The sequence below is a fragment of the Taudactylus pleione genome, unplaced genomic scaffold (assembly GCF_031769625.1).
Source record: "Taudactylus pleione unplaced genomic scaffold, aTauple2 ptg000273l, whole genome shotgun sequence".
NCBI lineage: Eukaryota > Metazoa > Chordata > Amphibia > Anura > Myobatrachidae > Taudactylus > Taudactylus pleione.
In genome coordinates, this window is record NW_028284675.1 from 1,241,843 (window position 1) to 1,264,881 (window position 23,039).

The 23,039-nt window shown below is 43.2% G+C and overlaps 1 protein-coding gene across 3 annotated transcripts in view; it reads left to right on the top strand.

Moving 5' to 3' along the window:
- LOC148513720 (neuronal acetylcholine receptor subunit alpha-7-like) overlaps positions 1–23,039 on the top strand; it is a 248,064-nt gene that overhangs the window by 170,942 nt on the left and 54,083 nt on the right. For 2 of the 3 annotated variants that reach the window (XM_088481464.1, XM_088481465.1), the window contains 4 exons: positions 11,249–11,328; positions 13,032–13,199; positions 15,260–15,454; positions 17,636–17,722. In XM_088481464.1, the coding sequence (XP_088337590.1) occupies positions 11,249–11,328; positions 13,032–13,199; positions 15,260–15,454; positions 17,636–17,722 (530 nt within the window). The remainder of the gene's footprint in view (positions 1–11,248; positions 11,329–13,031; positions 13,200–15,259; positions 15,455–17,635; positions 17,723–23,039) is intronic. The other variant, XM_088481466.1, reaches the window with a different exon arrangement.

Here is a 23,039-nt window from a genome sequence, read left to right on the forward strand (position 1 = left end):
CGGGAACGCCTCCGTTTGGCCAGCCACTCCCTCACCCCGCCTACAAAACGGGGTGAGCTGTCGATCGACAGCCGCCCCGATTGTAGTGAGCCCTGGAGCGAGAGAATTTCTCTCTCGCTCCAGGGCTTGCTCACGCGGCGCGTGTGCACTGCCCGGCCATTGACCTGCTTGCAAGCGCATAGCGCTTGCAAGCAGGTCTGAATCAGGCTCTATATCTTAGCATGCGACAGCAGAGCAATCTCACGCCAGTCTAAAGATGCCCCCTTCTTTTCGCAGCACACGTCATCTCCAGGAAGTGTATGATTTATCAGTTACATCAAGAGCCATCAGAGCTGCTCGCAGCCCTTGACGTCGACCCTACCCCGCCGCAAGCACTGCGATCACTGCAGTGTGAAATACAGCCAGGTGATGTGTACAATGATACAATGACGCTTCCATGCTAATTATGTACGCCCATAAACGCTGTTAGAATGCACAAGCACGCCTGTGTTCGCACATCCTCTCCCCCGTTTTCATAGACCAGCCCCTGTCACAACCCACAAACGGCACTCAACCTAACATCAAGAATAAGGCTGGCGTACGATCGCTTCCCAATCGACATGACTGGCTTGCGCACGCGCACTGCGATGCATACGCATGCACAGTTAGCGAAAATTGGCCAGCTGCGAGTGAACGCAGCCTAGCAAGCGTTTCTGAATCGCCCCTTAGGCTCTACAACAGAGGACTATGGACTAGACTCACTTAAATTGTTAAACGTGAAAATGCTCACTAAAGAAATGGAGACAACAACAGAAGTGATTGAGAAATGCTCCTGCTTTGGAGTTGAATGAAATATATATTTAGAGTGACCCTACAACTAACCTAAGTGTGGTTGAGTAATAAACCAATAAAATCCAATTTACATACATTTGTATATAATAGAAGAGTGCGGAAAGTCTAATTGGCTAAGGGGCCTATTCATGATGTTATTTATTGGGGTCCTTCGGAAAGAGCCGGACAGGGGCGGAGGGGTCCGAAAGGATGCCTCTTCGCAACCTGGACCTTCTTCCCATAGGGAAGGAACGGGTATTGGGAGCATTCGCCAATGGCAAATACTCCCGCACTCAAGCTCCGAAAATATTATATTTTTGGAGCTTGAGGAATTCTGTCCCCATACAAGTGTATGGGGACAGTGGGCCGTTCCGCCAGAAGAAGGTAAGTAGGAAATATCTGTGATATCTCCTTCTTTATCTTCGTGATGAATTGCCCGAAAACGTAACTTTTACAATTGCACGTGAAAATATTAATTTCTACCTGCTTTTGTAAAAATTAAGTGATGATGAATAGGCCCATAAATCTTGAAAAAAAACAGAATTTTTAAATATGGATGCTTTGTTGAATTATTGAGATTTATTTGGAATATTCTATTCACCTGTCATAAACCCTTTTCTTTGCTGCATCCAATAAATATCAGTGCTGATGCTTTGTCCTGTTCCTTGAGCTCTCGTTCTAGATTGAGGTCTGGACTGTCTTCTAGTTAAAGTATCAAAGATAGCAGTCACCATCCACAACATTTAGACGAGATCACTATACTTTTATATTTGAAATCTCTAGACAGCTGGTCTGTACTGCTTGAGACTAGAAAATTAGAGCTGTCATTTAAATGTTCATGTAAAGCGGTATTGCTAATTGCTGAGATATTTCTTCATGCTTGAGAGATGTATTAAATTAATCTGATAAAAGTGTTGCTGTGCTTATCATTTGGGGTTTGTGATGGTCGTCAGTATGACCGGGATGGCTTTCACATCACATTAGATAATTTCTCCAGCCTATTATTCACAGCGCAAGGTTTGTGGCAATTGTAATTTGGATGCATATAAAATGTGGCACCATCACAAATGATTAAATATATTTCAGTGTTTATGTTGGAAATGAAGGTCACCGTGATATTCTACGTATGCACAGAAGTGATTTATCTGAGAATTCTATGTCAAACAAACTGCATTTCATATATTGAAATGTGACTGACATATTCACCATGTTCAAGTGGGTATTAAAATTTCTGTGTAATCTTACAAAGGTTTTACTTGTTCACATTCTTATTCTGATTTTATATAATAGTAATACTAATGTGTTCTGGGAAAAAAATGTTTAATATGATATATAATTCATTTATTGTAAAGAGTTTTATTCAAACCGAGCCATAAATAACATAATTATAGCAATAGTCTAAAGCTGGCCACACACTAGACCAACTTTCATCCAACCATCCAACTAGTTGATTGGTTGGAATGAAAATCTGGTAACGTATGGGAGTAAATGATGATCAGCAATTTGCTCCTAAATGCCAGAAAACAGATGAAAATGGTCGTCAGACAAGTTTGTTAAATGTTTGATCTAAATAATTTGTTCAAACAACAGTTTTTGTCCATTTTCCGGCATTTGGGAGCAAATTGCTGATTGTCATTTGCTTTCATACCTTACCAGATTTTCATTCCAACCAATCAACTAGTTGGATGGTTGGATGTAAGTTGGTCTAGTGTGTGGCCAGCTTTAGGGCCTGGTTCAGAGATGGGTGCAAGCCGATGTTTGCGTACTTTAGCGATTATCAGAAATCTCCGTCACCCTGCGCATGCTTCAAGTTCCTTTACTGCCATCGCTCGCAGTGAGCATTTATTCGCAACGTGATTGACAGACGGGACCATTTGTGGTCCTCAATGGGGGAAGGGGAGTGTGTGTGTGACTCAAGCAAAGTCGTGTCATGAGCGTTTTCAGGGCGAGTTCCCAGACCCATTCTGTGCGACCATAGCATTACTTCCGGATACTGAGTCTTTGTTAGATTTGTGAAGCCACAGTTGGGCATCTTAATATTTTTGCACAACCGCTGTGTCAAATTGGCAGATGCGGTGGCATTAGTGTACATCTCTGAATCACGCCCTCAGTACAGTATATTAATGAGAGTGTGTTTCAGGATATATATCTATAATGTGATGAGTTGGAAGGTTATTTCAGTCATGTTTGCTATATAAAAGGGGAACATTATTGGGAATATGATAATGGGAGGAAAAATATGATCACATGCTGACATTACCGTTTGTCTACTTACTGAGGTAATTATTATTTATGTTTTTGTCTGAATAATTGGGGAACATACAATATGTGTTGTGTGACTGTAAATTTTTGTATTCAAAAAACTAATAAATAACATATAAACACAATTCTGAATTAGGAATATACAATAAATATTTTAGATTTATCCATATTTATTATATAGCTACTATATAATATTTTATACTTACAATATAAACATACTAACAGTTCACAGACCTGTATCACATGCATAAAGGGCCGCATGCTTGAGATTTGATAGAATAATGCCATTTTCATAGTCGCCTCTCAAATTGTACCCAGAAAATCAACATAAACACACAATAATTTAAAGAGAGAATGGACACATATTCTTATGAATGGTGCATGATTAAAGAAGAGCAATAATCAGGAAAGGATACAATGAAAATAAACTATTATTGCATCCTGGTGTTGCACAAAGAACTAAGAAGCCGTACTAAAGAAGAAGGCAGTCACCAAAATAGTATACTAAAACAAAGGCTGTTTTCAGTGGTGGCTCCAGAGCTGGGGCTGCAGCGCAGTCCAAAATTCAAAATAGGGGAGCCACACTAACTGCCACTGAGTCCCGGCTGGTGATGTTTGGCAGCATTTGGTGTGTCTTCCCTATTTGAATTTTGGATTGTGCTGTAGCTCCACCTCTGGAAGGGAAACCGACAGACGGAATCCCGACCGCCGGCTTCCAGACTGTCTAATCCCGGCAAGGGTTAAATGACAGGCGTCGAAATGCCGACACTTCTCATTTTACCTACGACGGGAGCCCGACGTCCGGCATCCCGATCGAAGGTAAGCCGGGTGCGGACAGCCTCGCGTGGGGGGGAGGGTTAGGTTAGGGGCTCTCAGGGGGACTTAGGGTTAGGTATAGGCTAGGGGAAGGGGGGGTTAGGGTTAGCCACCTCCGGGGGGAGGTTAGGGTTAGGCACCCCCCCCGGGAGACTTAGGTTTAGGCAGCGGGGAAGGGGGGGTTAGGTTTAGGCAATTAGAGAGGGGTTAGGGTTAGGCACTGGGCGGAGGTTAGGGTTAGGCACCCCTAAGCTCACCGTTCAGGATTTTCATCCATGTTGGGCTGCCGCTGTCAAGATTTGAACCATGCGGCCGACGGTAAATCATACCGATCCCCTCTGGAGCCACCACTGGCTGTATATATGTGAAACTTCAGCGTAGTCACATGCCTCTAGAAAATCTAACACACTCAAAAAAATATAGCCCTTATTGGTGACTATAAATACAGGTAGTCTGGTACAAAGGGTCGGATTCAGACATGTACGCAGTTGCCGCTGCAGCTGTGTCTTTTTGCAGAGCAGTGCCGGTATGCAGCAAAGCTCCGGAAGGCATAACTTTACAGAGAGTCTGCATGATAGGCAATGCCATGTACAGAGCCGTAACTAGACTTATTGGTGCCCTGTGCCAGAAAGAGCATTGGTGCCTCCCCCTATTTTTCAAATAGGGACATAAGACATACACCTGAAAAAACTGACATGGTCTCATGGGGAAGGGCCAGGGAAGAGATAGGAGCAGCCAGGAGATGCTGAGATAAAAGAAGAGGAAGCTACAAGTGAGAATGATAATAAACAGAATATTGACTGATCCAAACAGCGCCCCTGCCCTGCGGTGCCCTGTGCCACTGGTCGCACTACCCTAGTTACAGCCCTGGCCATGTATAGAAGGCATTGCCTATAGAAGCCTATGGGTTTCTCCAGGCCCCTAGCTATTGCGCATGAGCAGGTCAATGGCCACACATGCACAATTAGACTCCCAGGAAGAGCTGTCCCGGTAGGTAAGTTTACCTACATACCTACGATTACAGATACCGGTATACAGAAGAAAGAGGGTGAAATGTATTGCAATTTTCATCTGAAAATTGATACATTCTGTCCTGAATTGGTAACATGATGCCACACATTCAGTGATTTTAATGCTCCCATGGCATACCCACACATAATGGCAGCCACGGACAAGGGGAAAGACAGTCAGTAGCTTCTTATCAGTGAAGTTGTTGGCTGTTGCTTCTCCAGTGTTCCTCTATAGTGGGAGTGCCAAGGTATGACACAGTAGGGGTGTAGCACCGGCTCCGTGTTGGGGGCTATAACGCTTCAGAATGGAGAAGGGGTGGCAAGGCGTAGGGCATCCAGTGGGTTTGTACCAGTCCTTGATGCACCAAAGATCTACTGTAGCTGTGTTTTGGTCATAACTACAGTATTTCTGTTACTCTGTATAACACTTTCCCATCCAACAATGAATTGCTGAAAGTGAACAGGGTATATGGACAACACACATGCAGACAATCAGATTAGATTATTATGTCCTTTAGCAAAACAATGCTAGAAACAGATCTGCAGTAGCAAGTGCTAAAGCTCTTCTGCTGGTTAGTCTTTTAGCAAAAGGTCATTCTCCAATATTTTAATACAATATGAAATATAAATTATTCAGAAGAGGCAAAACAGCATGGCGTAAAATTGGAAATTTCAATCAGGTTTTTCAGTCATGAAAGACACGCTAGAAGTGTGCAGAATGATCTCTTTACCCCATTACATAACTTTCAAAGTTTTAAAGTCTAAATTATCAATAAATATATTAATCATACGTAAGTGCAGGGAGTTTAAAGAGTGAATAATGCCAGTATTTTGAAGTAATATATACCAGAGAATATGTATTACGGAGCTGAATAATATACAAGAAATAAATGAAGGGATTATACGTAACTAACTGTGTCCATCATTCTCTTTTTCACTCCTCTGTAGAATGACACATTTAAAGGGACGTACTTCTCTAACTAGCTTAGTTTTTGTGACAGGTTGCCGAAATGCTCTACACAAATGTACTGAGTGGTTCAATGGACTCACTTATTTGTTTTAATGAACTGCAACAGGCAGCAAGCCAAGCCAGCCCAATTATATCAAGTTGCAAAACATACTAAATGTCAGACCAATAATTGAAACATTCCTAATTTATTATTGGTTTGTTTCTCCAAACACATAGGGCCGGATTGCCTGATTCTGGGTCGGATGCAAACTCTCTGTATATGAGGGATGCAGCTGGAGCCAGATTTACTACATTATGCTAATCTGAGAATCCACATTACTAATGTGAGGATCTATAAGGTTTCAAGCAGGAAACAGCACTGCCCTCTGTTTTTCTGTCTATAGTCTCAGCCATCATCATTAGTATTGGCACTTGTACCTATGCAAGGTGCAAGAGATCTGTCATAAACAGGCTTCCCTTCGCCGTATGTGTGACTCAGAATAGCACAGATACCTAGCTACACACCCACAACACTCCCATGCAGTGGCGTAACTAGGGCAGGGCGAGCGGGGTTCGTGCCCTGGGCCACGGTACCGGCCCGCCCGCCCTAGATAGCCAGTGTAGCGCCGACCGCAATGAGTGCGGTCAGCACTACACATTTGCACAGGACCGGCGCTAGGCTTCCAGCGCCGGTCCTGTGCTGCACGCCTGAGCCCGTTCCCTCCCCCTGAGCACTTGCTCAATAGCGCCAGGAGGCGGGCTCAGGCTGTGCATAACACACGCATCGCCGCCAGCGCTGGCGGCGATGCGTGTGTTAAACAGCAGCCAATGAGAGTCAGATAGACTCTCATTGACTGCTGCAGCACCCACTGCAAGAGCCGGACTTCCGTCCGGCTCCTACAGTGGGTAATGGGACTGACGTCATGACGTCAGTCCCATAATGCTGAGCGCGCCAGCCCGGGCGGACTGGAGGGCGGGAGCGGCATCGGCATCGCGGACAGGAGCAGCGTGGAATCAGGTAAGTATATTTTTATATATATTTATTTATTTTTAAACCTTACCTATCTGCACAACGGGGGAGGGGTTGGCTACTACTGGGGGGGACATCTACTGGGGGTGCCATTGGGAGGACCTCTACTGGGGGGGGCTACTCTACTGGGGACTACTACTTGGGGGGGGACTACCACTGGGGGCATTCTAAAAGGGGCCTAGTATTACTAGAGGCACTGCACTCGGGGGACCACTAATGGGGGCAATAATAGGAAGGGCCACTACAGGGACCGCTGGATAGGGGGGGGTCTCTACTGGGAGCCTGCATCAGGGGGACCACTACTGGGGGCACTGCATGGGAGGGGGGGACACTACTGCTGGGGGCACTATATAAGGGGCTTACTGCTAGGGGCACTGCGGGGACCACTACAGGGGGCACTAGATAGGGGGGATCACTACAGGGTGCCTGCATAAGGGGACCACTACTGGGAAAACTGCATGGGGGGGACTACTGCTGGGGGCACTATATAAAAGGGCACTGCATAAGGGGATACCGCTACTGGGCGCACTGCATTGTGGGGACTGCTACTGGGGGCACTGCATAAGTGGGAACACTACGTGGGGCGCTGCATTTGGGGGGGCCACTACTGGGGGTACTGAGTAAGGGGAACTAATTGGGGGCTGTATAAGAGGGACCACTACTGGGGATACTGTATAAGGGGCACTACTATGGGCCTGCATGAGAGGGACCACAACTGCATACTGGGGGTACTACTGGGGTTAAGGTGCATATGGATAGGAATGTTCAGTTTGAAAATAAAGGGGTGTGTCATGTTGACACGCCCATTTTTAAGTGACCACGCCCATTTTTTTGCCCACATGGGGGGGGCCTCCCTTTTCAAATTTGCCCTGGGCTCCAAATACCCTAGTTACGCCACTGCTCCCATGAGACAGATCTATTGTGTGTGACCCAGTTGCTGCTTTGAAATACCCATATCACGCAAAGAGAGATTCGACCACGATCAGTCCGACTGCAGGAGATACACAATAATGAGTAAATCCACGTCTGCGCATGCGCAGTGCGCCTATCTGCAGCCGTATAAGGAGCTGCATCTGACTCAGAATCTGGCCTGTCATTTCTCCTACCTTGAGGAGAACCATATTATTGGATGGAATGAGCACAATTTTACTATAATAATTATTTCTCTATCATTTTGACAAGAACAAAAATTACATTGCAAAGTAAAATACATTTGACCTTTAGCCTGCATAAATACTGCCGTTAACGTTCTGCTTTAAAGATGCATTCCTAACACAAATTATACACATAAACAGATTTAACAATAAAAAATAAAGATCACTATACAATATGAAATTGTATACAATTGGGTCTTTAAAAAAATCTGATTAAGGCTCGGTACGCACCTGTGCGACTTATCCGCCACAACCCAGGGACCAGCAAGCCGAGCAGCCGATTGGTAAGCCAATACACACTTACCAATCTGCCTCTCTAAGGGGGTCATTCAGACCCGGTCGTTAGCGCCGATGCGCTCGGACCGGGTCGATGGCCCCCCACAGAGCATTCGCACGACGGCGCCGTTGTGCGCATGCGTGAGACCCGCTACGACCGACAGCGCCGGTCGTAGCGGGTCTCGATCCAAAGAGGGCGAGCTGTTGATGTTGATTGGCAGCTCAAACGGAGGCTTTCCATGGGAACGCCTACCGTTTGGGGGCGGCCCCACTGACATCACTACTGATGTCAGTGGAGAGCTTCCGGCTCTGACAGAGCCAGAAGCTCTCCGGGGCTTACGACAAGGGAGACCCTACCCTAGGGTCTCGTCATAAGCCACGATGGTCGCGATGGTCTCTGACCATCGCGACCATCACCGGAGCGGTCGTTAGAGCTGTGGGTGTTAACCCACAGCCTAACGACCGCAACAGAGGCGGGCGGTCAGGATGCAAGTGGCCGCCCAGTTTCTGAGCGACCACTTGCATCCTCCGACCGCCTCTGAATGAGGCCCTAAGTATCTGCGCTGACATCACAACTGGGCGACCATTTAAATTTGACCGCCCAGTTGAGATGTGAGTGTCGGCAGGTCCCTGTAGCCACTGTATTGTACAGGCAGTCGGCGGGGCTCCTGTACACACAGCCAGATATATCGGCATCAACTGTGCAAGGCAGATGCAATATGTCTGCGAACAACGTTGTTCGCAGGCATGTCGTCTGTACACACCCGCCAATGCACTATGCGATATGTTGGTCGTCGGCTGACTGATCGACATATTGCATAGTGTGTACCCAACATAACTTACATTGAGCTGCAGTGTGCCAGAAGCATCTGATTAGTTGCATTTAGCTAAATGGGCAGAAAAGAAAAATTTCGCTACATGTTTGCCTTGAACAAGATGAAACACAGAAATAGGCTTAAAAAACACAGCTATAATACATCTCTAAATTCACCTAAATTCATATTAAATCCATAAAATATAATTGGTGAAGAAATGCAGGGGTGGGTAAAATGATTCAGCCTGGGACTAGCAAAGGTGATGTTCTATTATATTATGTGTGTACTGTATGCTAGAGCGCTTTCCTGCTGTTGTTCCATGTGTGCTCTGACTAGATTAAAAGGAACAGAGCCTGGCTAATATTGAGTGTACAATAGTACTGTGACTAAGATAATTGATTTTGATCTTTCCTCCCTCCTTAAGGAAAATTCCTGCTGATGTCTATTTAAATAATGTGAAAATGTCAGTCTCTTTTCACGGGTTCTTCTACTTTTGTCAGAAATATCATTTGAACACCTATCGTAGACCGGATAAACACTTGGCCGATATCAGCACGACAAATCAGGCATATTGGTTAGTGTGTAAGCACTATTGCTTGCTCCAGCGGGTCGCATGCGACATCTTCCTGTCGGCCGTGGTGCATGCGATTAGGTGCCAATCATGTAGTGTGTACATGCAGCCAATGGGACGATCAGACAATATGTAGGTCTGATTTGGCCAATTGTGAAGTCATATGTTGCCAGTGATCGTTGTAGTGTGTACGGGAGCAGCAATAAATCGTATATGATCAAACGATACAATATATAGTTCGGTTGTATGCGATATTGGACAGTGTGTACGTTCAATATCGTATGTTCTGGTCTCAAAGGAAATTGGATGTAAAGTCGGTCCAATTACAAGTCGTTGAGATGTGTATCCACCCTAAGGACCTAATAGGATGTTGTGCCTGTATACAGTGTCGGCTCTACCATTAGGCAGTGTAGAGGGCCACACTGAGGAGGGTGCTGCAACCCGGCATGCGACCCTGCCGCAGTCAGTGACAGTGATTTACTGTCACAGTGTCACTCACTCGGTCCCCCGCTGTGCTGCTGTTCAGAGGAGGCTTGGCACTGCTCCGCCTCCTGGAGGCATGTAAGGGCGACATCACGTTATGATGTCAAGTCGGAATCATACTGACTGGGAGGCGGAGCCACTTGAGGACCCGTTGGCGGGTCCACAGCATAAACACATCAATGTCCCCAGCAGGTAAGTTTACTGGAGCTGTTGAGGGTAGGAGAGGGGTGCTGTGCTGAGAGGGAAGTGGGGTGCTGTGCTGAGAGGGGTGCTGTGCTGAGCTGAGAGAGGAGTAGGGTGCTGTGCTGAGAGGGGAGTGGAGTCCTGTGCTGAGAGGGGTGCTGTGCTGTAAGGGTAGAGGGGTCCTATGAAGTGAGGAGAGAGGGGTACTGTGCTGAGAGGGGTACTGTGCTTTGAGGGGAGGAGGGTGCTTTACTTTGAGATAGGCAGTTGAGGTGCTGTGAGGGGACAGTATGTGGTGCTGCGAGGAGGGCAGTGAAGGTGGCAGCATGTGATGCTTTAAGGACGGCAATATGTTGTGCTGTAAGGAGAGCAGTATGTGGGGTTGTGAGGTGGGTCAGTAAGTGCTGTGAGGTTGGCAGTACCTGGGTCAGTGATTTGAGGGGCTCAGTGTGCTGAGAGGAGGGACAGTGAGTGCTGTTAGTTGGCAGTGAGGGGGTCAATGTGATATGGAATGGACTGGCAGTGAAAACTATAGAGGGGGAAATCAGTGGGCCCAAAGTCCCCAATGATAATAATGGGGACTGCAATTAGGCTATTAGTACATAGCAGTAATACAAAAAATTAAGCAGAAACTATAGTTTCTGCATAATTTTATGAAAAATCACCTTGATAAACAGGTCCCATAGTGCTTTAACTTTCTATAAAATAATTTATTCCACTAAGGGGTCTCAAAATCTATATTTGATTACCAAAAAAATTAGGCTCAGGACGGCCCTGACTGTGTAATATAATTTTATATTGTGAATCTGTGACACGTAACATTGTATAAATGACTATTTATTGGCAAAATATAATATGGTCTAATTCCATTTCTCTGTTTATGCTTTAGTGCAGATGAAAGGTTTGATGCAACTTTTCACACTAATGTCTTGGTGAATTCTTCTGGTGCCTGTCAATATATTCCTCCAGGTACTGTAAATTCCATTTTGTGCTCATTCATATTACAACCAGCACAAAGTTCCATATTGGATTGAATAACAACATCTGTTGGGTAATGTTTTAATATGTTTAGAATATATTTACAAGGTGATGTACCATGTTCAGCCTAGAGGGGGGTTTCCAAATGTTTCATTTTAAAGTTTGCGTGGCCAGCCCATGCTAGCTAGTGTGCCCAGCTCATGCAAAGCACAGTATATATAATACTTCACACATATATATGGCCAGCGATCACAAGAAGTCATTTCTTCCCTGTATGCAGCACTATTCCACCATTCTAGTATTCTGCTCTGCGGAGCATTGGAGCAAGACCGGGAGTCATGGGTAGCAGCAGAAAAACCCTAGCACTGGCCCTCGACAAATATGTACACTATTGTCTCAATATATACTGAATAGTATATGTAATACAGTATTCATATTTAACAGTATAGATGGTCTATAGCTGTGTTTCACAAAATCAATCCTCAGGGACCCATGACAGTCGAGATCTCCTAGTTGGAGCACAGAAGTAGTGCTATCTAGTAATGTAGCGTGAATCATATTATGTACTACTGCTATTGTGGTCATAAGCAGCTGACCAGCAGGGAAGGGGGGTTTCTGAGCAGCTGGAATACCCCTCCCCCTGCGTTTGCCTATGGGTACTGTATATTAAGTACAATGGAAATACCAATACATGGTAGCTTGGCAATACAGTACATTGCTAAACATCAAAGCCGGTTTTTGCATTATTTACTATTTTTATCTGAAATACAGTAAAAATGTAAATTGCATTGTAATTAAAATCTCTTTGTACTACCTACTTTCAGTTTATTTTAACAAATTCAGAGAAGATAATTCAGATTGAAGGGGGAGGTTTCTAGCTTTCATACCATGAGCTTAGGGGCGATGAAAACATGTCATCATCATGTGGCTTACCATTATGATCTATCTATCTACCTGTCTATCTATCTATCTATCTATCTATCTATCTATCTATCTATCTGTCTGTCTATCTCTGTTTATACTTTAGATATGTACATTTTGCAGCTACTGACTTTCCTTTTCGTGTACATTGATCACAAGGACTTTACTATTGTTCCCCATGGGTAGGGTATGGGATGGCGGCGCTCGGGATCCCGGCCTTCAGAATCCCGATACCGGCATCCCGACAGGGTTAGGATGCCGACACCTGTCGGTAAGTATCCTAACCCTACCCTTAAACCTAACCTTCCGTCCTCGCACCCTAAACCTAAACCCCGCCCCTAGTGTCCAAACCTAACCCTCACCCTTTTTTGCCTAACACTAACCCACGCTAGTGCTTTACCCTTTCCTTCCCTCTAGTGCCTAAGCCTAACCCCTACTTACCGCCGGGATTCTGACTGGTGTCGGGGTTCCGGCACCAGCAAGTCTATTTATCTTTTTGATATATCTGACAATGATATAATAGGCTATTATGGTGTACACTACTTTTACAGTATATATGTAGATATGGATCTTTGTATAGTGACTGAAAATGGCACCATTTATATTGATTCTTCAGGTAGGTGAATGAGCATTAATATGTGTATTGCAGTCTACAGTGATTTAGCTCAGTAAACTCTGGCATTTACATATGTAGGGGACGTACAATGGTGGGGGACCATATTACTTACAGATATCTTTACATATGTTAGCTTTGTTGTATTTGTCTTTTTCAGGTATTTTGAAGAGCACATGCTATATTGATGTACGATGGTTTCCTTTTGATATACAAAAGTGCAAATTAAAATTTGGATCGTGGACACATAATGGCTGGCTGCTTGATCTACAAATGCTAGAAGCAGACGTATCAAATTACATTTCCAATGGAGAATGGGATCTAGTAGGTAAGATATTCAGGATATTCAAATCTTATTACCTTTCATTCAGAAAACCAAGTAACTGACTACCATCAAATGGGTGCTACCCTACACAATGGTCATATTAGTGCTGTACTGTATGTCATAATGATAGATGGATGCTCAATTACTAACTTTACTTTTTGGTGGTGTATTAATCACTGATTGATCCAACTGGTGTCTTATTGAAGCTGGTCATTTAGTACTTATTGTATACAGACCAAAGAGGTTTTGTCTAGTGTTCAAATTGTTATGAAATGTAATGCACACCAAACTAATCGGATGCGTCCTCTCCACTGGTCAAATGGGGTTCATGTGCTTACTGTATGGTGATACCAGGTTCCCATGTGCTGCTTCATATGCTTAATATGATTGGTGTAAATGTGAAAGGAGGAATGAAAAAATAAACATTTGGTTTTATATCTGCGATGGCACACCCATCATATCCAAGATATTTAGTCTGCATATTGCCATTCATAATTACATTTATATTTATACATTTATGCTGCCAACATGCTCAAATGTTTTACGTTGCTTTTTAACTCAGTATACTGGTTCTGCAGCTCTGCTGCAGATCTTGTGCATTTCAAAAATTTGAATGTCAAACAAGTGTATGTATCCCTTTTAAACAACCTTGGGCTTGATTCTCTGTTGGGAATAAAGTAAGACATAGAAAGTACAGTAACTGTGTACCTGGACAAACCAGTGGTCGAAGTGGGAGTTTTGAAGTGGGGGTATGGAAAATCTAAGGTTATACTTACTTATGCGCGCGCACCGGAAAACGAGGCATGGCCACACAAAAGGGGGTGTGTCCTCAAGACACGCCCCCTTTTCATCAGTGTAGTGTACCACATCATAGTACGCCTTACACATTATGTCACACATTAGTAGTGCCCCTTATGCAATGCCCACAGTAGTAGTGCCCCTATACAATGTCCGCAGTAGTAGTGCCACTTATGCAATGCCCACAGTAGTAGTGCTCTCTATACAACATCCATAGTAGTAGTGCCCATTATGCAATGCCCACAGTAGTAGTGCCCCTTATACAATTCTGACAGTAGTATTGCCCCTTATGTAATGCCCACAGTAGTAGAGCCCCTTATCCAGTGCCTCCTATGCAATGCCCACAGTAGTTGTGCCCCTTATAGAATGTCCAGAGTAGTAGTGCCCCCCTTGCAATGCCCATGGTAGTAGTGCCCCTTGTAGTAGGGCCCCTTGTAGTAGTGCCCCCTATACATTGCCCACAGTAGTAGTGCCCCTATGCATTGCCCACAATTGTAGTAGTGCCCCCTATACATTGCCCACAACAGTAGTAATGACCCCTATTCACTGCCAACAGTAGTATTGCCATATTTTACACAAATAATACAAGTGCATCCAATTCTACATGAGCTTCTGAACTTACATTAAAAAAAGCAACAGGTACACATAGATTAACAAATGGGTAAATATATTGGCATCTGGGACATCACTAATCTATAACAAGTAAATTATTCCATGTGCAATTGCACTAAATTAGACACAAAGTGCAGATCTCTATTATTCTACTGTGTAAATGGGTTGGGTATGAGTTCCCAGTGGTCAGGATGCCGCTGGTCAGAATACCGACAGCGGCATCCCGACAGCGGTAGGTAAGTATACTACTACTAACCCTAACCCCTACCCTAACCCTCCCTCCCCGGAGCCTAAACCTACCCTCCCCTGCTAGTGCCTAAACCTAACCTCCCGGCATCCTAAACCTAACCCTCCCCCCTTATTGCCTAACCCTCCCCCTAGTGCCTAACCTTAACCCTAACCCTCCCCTACCCCCCGATACTTACCAGCGTAGGGATACTGGAGCCGGGATCCCAATGCTGTTGGGAATCCAGACCGTCAGCATCCCGCACGCCAGGTGTTGACTACAACCCTTGTAAATAACGCTATGTCTATGATTATGTGATTATTTTTTATGCAATAGTTTATAACACATGCATATAGTAAATTGATTAATGCTGTATTATTATACACGCATGAAATACTTGCACTATGATTTGCATTTTGTTTTGTAGATGTACCAGGAAAAAGAAATGAGTTGTACTATGATTGTTGTAAGGAGCCATATCCTGACGTGACTTACATAGTGACCATGCGCAGGCGTACATTATACTATGGGTTAAATTTATTGATACCCTGTGTGATTATATCCGGCTTGGCATTGCTAGTGTTCCTCCTACCTGCAGATTCTGGAGAGAAGATATCTCTAGGTAGGTAAAAGCCTGTCTGTGAAACTAATATAAGCTATAAATGAAATATATTTTTTTATATTATGAATAATATCCCAAGATACTGTCAGTACGTTATTGCTTTAATGCCAGGGCAAAGGCACTGTCACATTGACTATATTATCAATTATAGTAGACAATAACTTCGGTATTGCTTATATATAAAGAAAACAGGTAGTAGAGCAATTTAAACTTTATTAAAGTCAGCGTGTAAAAAATGTTGTTGTAAACAATCAATATTGTGAAAATGTACATTACCAGACACATTTCTCCCTTCTACTATTTTATTACTGTGTGAAAGACATTTCATGTTTTTTCAAATCAAGCTTATTGTTCCCAAGATTTGTATTAAATTCCATATTTCAGCAAATTGCTTTATAAAATAAGGCAATAGAACAAAATGTAAAATAATGTAAGCTGAGAACTTTCAGGTCTTCGAGATGGTTATACACAATCTGCACTTATAAAGAAATGAATCTGTTTGTATAGCCATTCTTGCCCTATTATAATAACAATTTTGAAAATTGTTTGCTTATTTGTAAATATTAGGTTTAATTTAGACTGCTAGATTTGCTAGGGTGTAGAAGTAAGAAGGTGATGATAAAAGCGGGTGTCAATGAAGGGGATAGAAGAAGCATAATGGAGTAGTTAAAAAGACATTTATGAGGATGAAAGGGGCTAGCGATGGCAGGTAAAATGGTTAGGAAGATGGGAAATTCACAATAGAACTTGACAGTACAAGATATGCTGTCTTCCATAACTTGGTCTAGATCCTTCCACACCTTCAAGACCATCCCAATTCTTCTCTCATCTGGTGGTTTGACCTTCTGTGTTCTTGTGTCTTTCTTTTGTTTGGATGCTGCAAACTCTACTGTAACTTATCCACTTAGCCAAATGTTTGACATTAGAACAGTGTTCTATCAGTTAAAACTAGATGGTGTCTCCTCCATGTTGGCTAAACTCATGTGTGGAACATTAACATCTGTTATGGATTTCTGGACAGTCTTGCTTTATTTCTTGAAAGCAATGTTTCTAAACTAAAGAATTGCAAACATGACTTGAATTACACAAAGCATGTCAAAAAGTAATCTGTCCTCAGTTGTAATACTCACTACCACATTCCAAACTGCCTCTGGATGCAATGTTAGTACAAGAGCTTCAAGGATTGGGTTTCCATTCCCAAACAGCAGCACAGAAGCCTGAGATCACTATGCACAATTACAAACATCAGCTGGAGTGGTGTGAAGTACACTGCCATGTAGGAATATCCGTCTTCTATTGTTTTTTGTAGGTGCTTGGTCCCTTAGTTCCAGTGAAGGGAAATCTTAATGCTACAGCAAGCAGTGACTTTGTACAGAATTTTCTGCTCTCAAGTTTATGGCAACAGTTTGGTGAAAGGCTTTTCCTTTTTCAGCATGACAGCAGGTGCACAAAGCGAGGGCCATCAAAAAATGATTTGCAGAGTTTGGTATGGAACAATGTAACCATCCTGTATAGAATAATTTCCTCAACCCGATTGAACATCTTTGCTGAATGCTGAACTGAATGTGTTAGTAAAAAGTGTCATAAACAATCTGTTAAGTTCTTCTAAAAGTCAGTAAGTGGTTTTAGAGCATACGGGCCAATGAGCCAGTTGATGCTCTATTTATCTCAGTGTGACCTGAGCTTAACTATGACTGTGGTACTAATGGTGATGTCCTTAATATGGATTTTATAACAACCCTTTTGATAGTTTGAAAATGATTATATTTCTTCATAAACTCCTTTGGTTCTCTTCTCACCACTCTCCTGACAATAGATAATGATGCGTTTCATGTAGTTACCATTATGCTTCTTCAGATGTTTCCATCTCTTCACACAGCAATTTAGGTTTTCAGTGAGTGTAGATTAAGGATTGAAGCATATCCTGCATGGCCATACAGGTACACCAGTGCAAAACAAAAGCTTATTGCAGAGCATGTCAGATGCCTATAGTTTTACAAGTGAAACCTTTAGCAATATAAATAACAACAGCAGAATTTAGATTGTCATGGGAATTAATTGTTATAAGGACACTACTTGTATTAGATATCATATAGTACTTGAATTAGAACAGAAGAAATCTGTAGACATATGATTTAAAAAATGTACCAAGTGTTTACATTCTTCTTTTTGAATATCTAGGCATTACCGTCCTCTTGTCACTGACAGTTTTCATGCTGCTTGTGGCAGAAATTATGCCTGCGACATCAGATTCTGTACCTCTAATCGGTAAGTTCTAAAAAAAAAAAATTTTTTTTCAATTTACAGTACACTTTACATTTTTTGATCTTTAGTGGCCCAGTATGATTTTACTTAAAAGTGAAGTAAATGTGTCAACCATAATTTAAAAATTGCCCTGAGCATGTTCAGCTCCTTTACAACTACACTCTTACATCTGCCTTGGACTCCGCTGTCCCAGCTTTCACTTGTAGCCTCTATTAGTCCACTGTCAACCTTGGCACTCCAAACTCACCTGCTATTGTACCACCAAAATTGATCTTGCACTCCTAAGCAGCATTGGAGGAAGGCATCCTCTCTCGCCGATTTTATCCATTTCAAATAAAGCTCCACACTATCTCTCTCCAAATAATCTATTTGAAGTATCTCATCTCCTCCCAGTCTTCCAAATCCCACTGCCTCTGTGCAACCTTCAACAACCTGCTCTGCCCCCCGTCCTTCATCCCTGTTTCCTTGACAATACCACCTACTTCACAGCTCTTCCCTTCAGTCTCCTCCTGCCCCATATTCTCCTAACTCTAACTGCTGTCCACACTATTCTCTTTCTTCCCTGCCACTGGGGATGAAGTATGTGCCCTTTTCTCATCCCTCAGCCTACCCACTTAACTACCTCCTCCGCTCCCCCTCTACAGATGCCTGCTCCCACCTCGCTCACCTCTTCAATCATACGGTAACATCCCCTCCTCCTTCAAACATGCTGTCGTCACACCCATCATCAAAACAAATCTTTCTTGACCCTGACTCTCTCTCCAACTACAGCCTTATTTTTTGAGTGACTATAGCCATCTTACCACATTCCTCTCCTCCCACTCTCCGTAAGATCCACTCCAGTCTGCTTTCTCCTCCACTCCACAGAAATGGCCCTCAGTAAGATCTCTAATTATCTTCTCACTGCAAGAGTCAGTTCTCGCTACTCAACCTCCTGGACTTATCTGCAACCTTTCATACTGTGGATCACCCTCTCCTCCCTCAGACACTCTCTAGTGCTTCAGTTTTTGCAACTTTATCCTTTCCTGGTTGTTCTCTACCTCTCTAACTGCTCCTTCTCGCTCTCCCTGTTAGTGTTCCCCAATGGTCTGTTCTTGGCTCCATTTTATTCTCTCTCCGAACTTACCGGGTCCGGCGGTGCTAGTCTGCAGAGGGGCAGCGGGTGGTGCGTCACCGGCGTTCCCCACTGGTTTCTGCCTCTCCTTCCCCTGTCAGATGCAGGTGGCCGCGGCTCCCTATGGGTGCGCGCGCCGACCTGTTTAAGATTTAAAGGGCCATACACACACCCTTAGCAACGTCACAGGAAGTGACTGGGGTAGCCCTGCATATTTAAGGAAGTCTCTGGGAGCACTCCAGTGCCAGAGTATAGGCTCATTTACCATACTCCAGCGTTCCTGTGATATTCCATTACCTGTTTCTGACCTTGGCTTCGTTTGTGACCCTGATTTCACCTGACCCCTGGTACTGCATCTGATATCTGGTTTTGACTTTGGCTATTCCCTGTAACCTGTTTACGCCTGCTCCCTGGTACCGTCTAGTCCATTAGGTTCTGACCCGGCCTGTTGACTAAGCTATATGTCTTCTATGATTCATCCAGAGTTTACCATCACCTGTATAAGAGAACCTATCCTGAGGGCCGCGACCTGTGTGTTGGACGCAGCCGATCCCATACCTTCTTACGAGGGTCCCTGGAGAATACCGCCGACACATTAGACTCTGCGCTTCAGGCATAGGTCTAGCCAACTCCCTAAATACGGGCCGCATTCATAATCCGTCTGAGACTTGTGACACTTTATACCTCTTCCTGTGGAAATCTCATCAGCATCTTTGGCCTCCGGTACAATCTATATGTTTCATGACACCCAAGTTTACCTCTCCTCCCATGACTTCTCTCCCTCCATCCTCTCTCATGTGTTTTCAAACTCAATATGTCTAAAACTGAACTTATTGTATTTTCCCCATCCAAAACCTCCTAACCTCTCCCACTGTTACTCTCTGTTGACAGAACTTCACTCCCCTCTGTTACTCTTGTCATCTTCCTGGGCATTAGAGCCGTAACTAGACTTTTTGGTGCCCTGTGCCAGAAAGAGCATTGGTGCCCCCCTCATTTTTCAAAGGGACATAATGCCCACAAAAAAGGGCCATGGCCTCATGGGGAAGGGCCATGGAAGAGATAGGGGAGGCCAGGAGATGCTGGGGATGAAATAAGAGGAAGATACAAGTGCGAATGATAATAAACAGAAATTTGACAGGCCCAAACAGCGCCCCCTGACCTGTGGTGCCCTGTGCCATGGCACCGGCCGCACTACCCTAGCTACTGCCCTGCTGGGCATCATTGTTGACTTCTCCCTATCCTTCACTCCTCACATTCAGGCTCTCCCATAATCTTGCCCTTCCACCTTCACAATCTCTGTATAAACAGACCCTTCCTCACCATGGACGTATCTCATTCTTGCATTTGACATTTCCTCTCACTCATCTCCTTACATTGCAATCTATCAGGAAGACCTACTCACACTGCAGTGCAAGGTGCCATGGGTAGCTGTATAATTGAAATTAAGTACTTTTCACACATTGTCCCCTCCACCCAAAAGTACTGCAATGACACTGGCAGGGCATAGAAGAGCACAGTAAATTATTCATTTATTATTAGTTGTATTTAACTGTTTTTTTTTCATAATAATGTATATGGGTGGCACAATGGCACAGTGATTAGCAAGGCAATTGGCTTCCTTCTGCTGCCCTGGTTTCCTCCCACAGTCCAAAAATAAATAAACATCACTGAGGCAAGCAGTGATGGGAATGAATAGTATAAGTCTATGTAAAGAGCTGCTATTTCCAGACGGCTACAGCATTAGCATATTTTTGCAAAGCAGCTGTGTACGGGATCGCAGCTGCAAATGCATTAGCGCCCACATCTGATTCAGGACCTATATAAATAAAGGTTACTAATTATACTTTGTAAGAAGTACAGTACACAGACATTGCATAATATTACATCCCAACACAACAACAAAATACAGTATATACTTTGTTTTTATGTAATTAAGAAAAGGAGTAAAGAACAGTATAGAAAATATGGTGCTAAAAAATCTATTTCTAATTCTATTTTGTTATTACTGTGCTATTATTGTGCTACTACTGTGCTATTACTGTGCTAGTACTGTGCTATTACTGCTATTACTACTATTACTGCTATTACTGTGCTACTACTGTGCTATTACTGTGCTATTACTACTATTACTGTGCTATTACTATGCTATTACTGTGCTATTACAGGTTGAGTCTCCCATATCCAAAATGCTTGGGACCAGGGGTATTTTGGATAACAGAATAGTCCGTATTTTGGAATATTTACATTTAATAATGAAATATCTTGGGAATAGGACCCAAATATACACACAGAATGCATTTATCTGTTATATACACCTTATACACACAGCCTGCAGATAATTGTATACAATACTTTCAATAATGTTGTGTCTCAAACAAAGATTGTCGGCCTGATTCAGAGCCGCTCGTAAGCGGCCGCTCGTTCTCTCCGAGCGATGTTCGCACACTGCGCATGCGTATGGGTTGTAATACGCATGCGCGAACCATACATTGCGGTCGGAAATTGTGTGCTCGCAAAATAGCGAATGCCTGCTAATTTGAGTGACAGAATGAGGCGTTTGTGGGTGGTAACAGGGGAAGGTGCTTGAGAACGGGGAGTGGAGATCCGAACGCAGGCGTGCCAAACGGTCAAAACGGGCGTTTTAAGGGTGTGCATAATTAACAAAGCAGCGTCATCGACCACGTCACTTGGTTGTCTTTTAGCCTGAACTGCTCGCATGATTGCGGTAGGAAAATCCAACCACAAGCACTGCGAGCAGTTCATACGCCTTTCGATGTACTCGATTAATCAAATAAATAGCGGAGATGATGTAGGATGCGAATGGTCAGGGGGCGTTTTTTTTAAAAATCGCTCGTTCAGACATAGAGGCGTCAACAGACCCAAAAGAGCGAGCGCTCTATTTAAATAGCCGGCCCCTTTTTCTGAACGAGCGAGCACAAATAGCGTCCGGCTCTGAATCAGGCCCTGTGTACAGAAATGAAATTAATTTTTGTTTCATATACACACAGCCTGAAGGTAATTTTATGCAATATTTTTAATAATTTGTGCCTTAGACAAAGTTTGTGTACATTGAACCATTAAAAATCAAAGGTTTCATTACCTCAGTCATGCCAAAATTATTCCGTATTTGGGAATATTCCGTATTGTGGAGTATTTGGATATGGGAGACTCAACCTGTACTGTTCTATTACTGCTATTACTGTGCTATTACTACTATTACTATGCTATTACTGTGCGCCACATCCTTAATTTGCATTACAGCTGAGTTTTTGTACTTTCATCATTTATATATGCTTGCATAATTTTCTTGGATAGTTGTTTATACTATAGGCATATTAACATTTAATCATCCAAAAATTAAGTGAACTGAACAAAACCAACTTTAGTTGCGGTCAATAACTGTAGATGCCTTGAGGAATATGATATTTATGCAGTTTTGTTGCTGACATGACGGCTAATGCAGGGTGAACAATTCGATATTGCTAATGAGCTAAACATGAAATATTTTATCTCCATCGGCATGGGCAAAGGAGCTAATGGATCTGTTACAAGAAAATAAGGTTTGCCTTGTTTACAATAAATTCACTAACAACTATTTAATATCATTAATGTAGTTAAAATATGACAGATGAAGAGTCAGTAGAAAAATAGTTTGATGTCCTATTCCTGCGCTGCTGATCAAACGAGATGGGGTATATAGGGGCTGATTATGCGTATGGATGCTTACTTAATTATGCTAGATGCTAGAATCCGCTCGTGTATGCCGAAAATCCATGTACAGTATCTGCCTGTGCAATACCGTCCTGCCCAAAGTTCTTCTGTCTACAGTATGATTAGTATGGTGAACAGTTATCATCTTTAGGGCCGGATTCAATTAGACGCGATAAGCCCTGTTTTTGCGATAAATTATCGCTATCGCGACAATTTTTAATTCGCACAATTGAATTATCACATGTGCGATCATTGCATATACAGAAACCGTTGATAAGTTTTCACCATCTCAGAGTAGGTGAAAAAAAAATAGCAAAATGCATATTTTTGGCTCAAAATGTGGGGATTTGGTTCAGAACCCTTTGCCTGTTGGACTCCCCCTAATGATAAATTAGGCAAAAAGTTTTTTTTAATTAGTATAATTTAGTCAAAAATGACATGTCAATTTTGGGTCGAAAAAAATAAAGGTAGTGGAAATGGGTTTAAAGTAGGGGT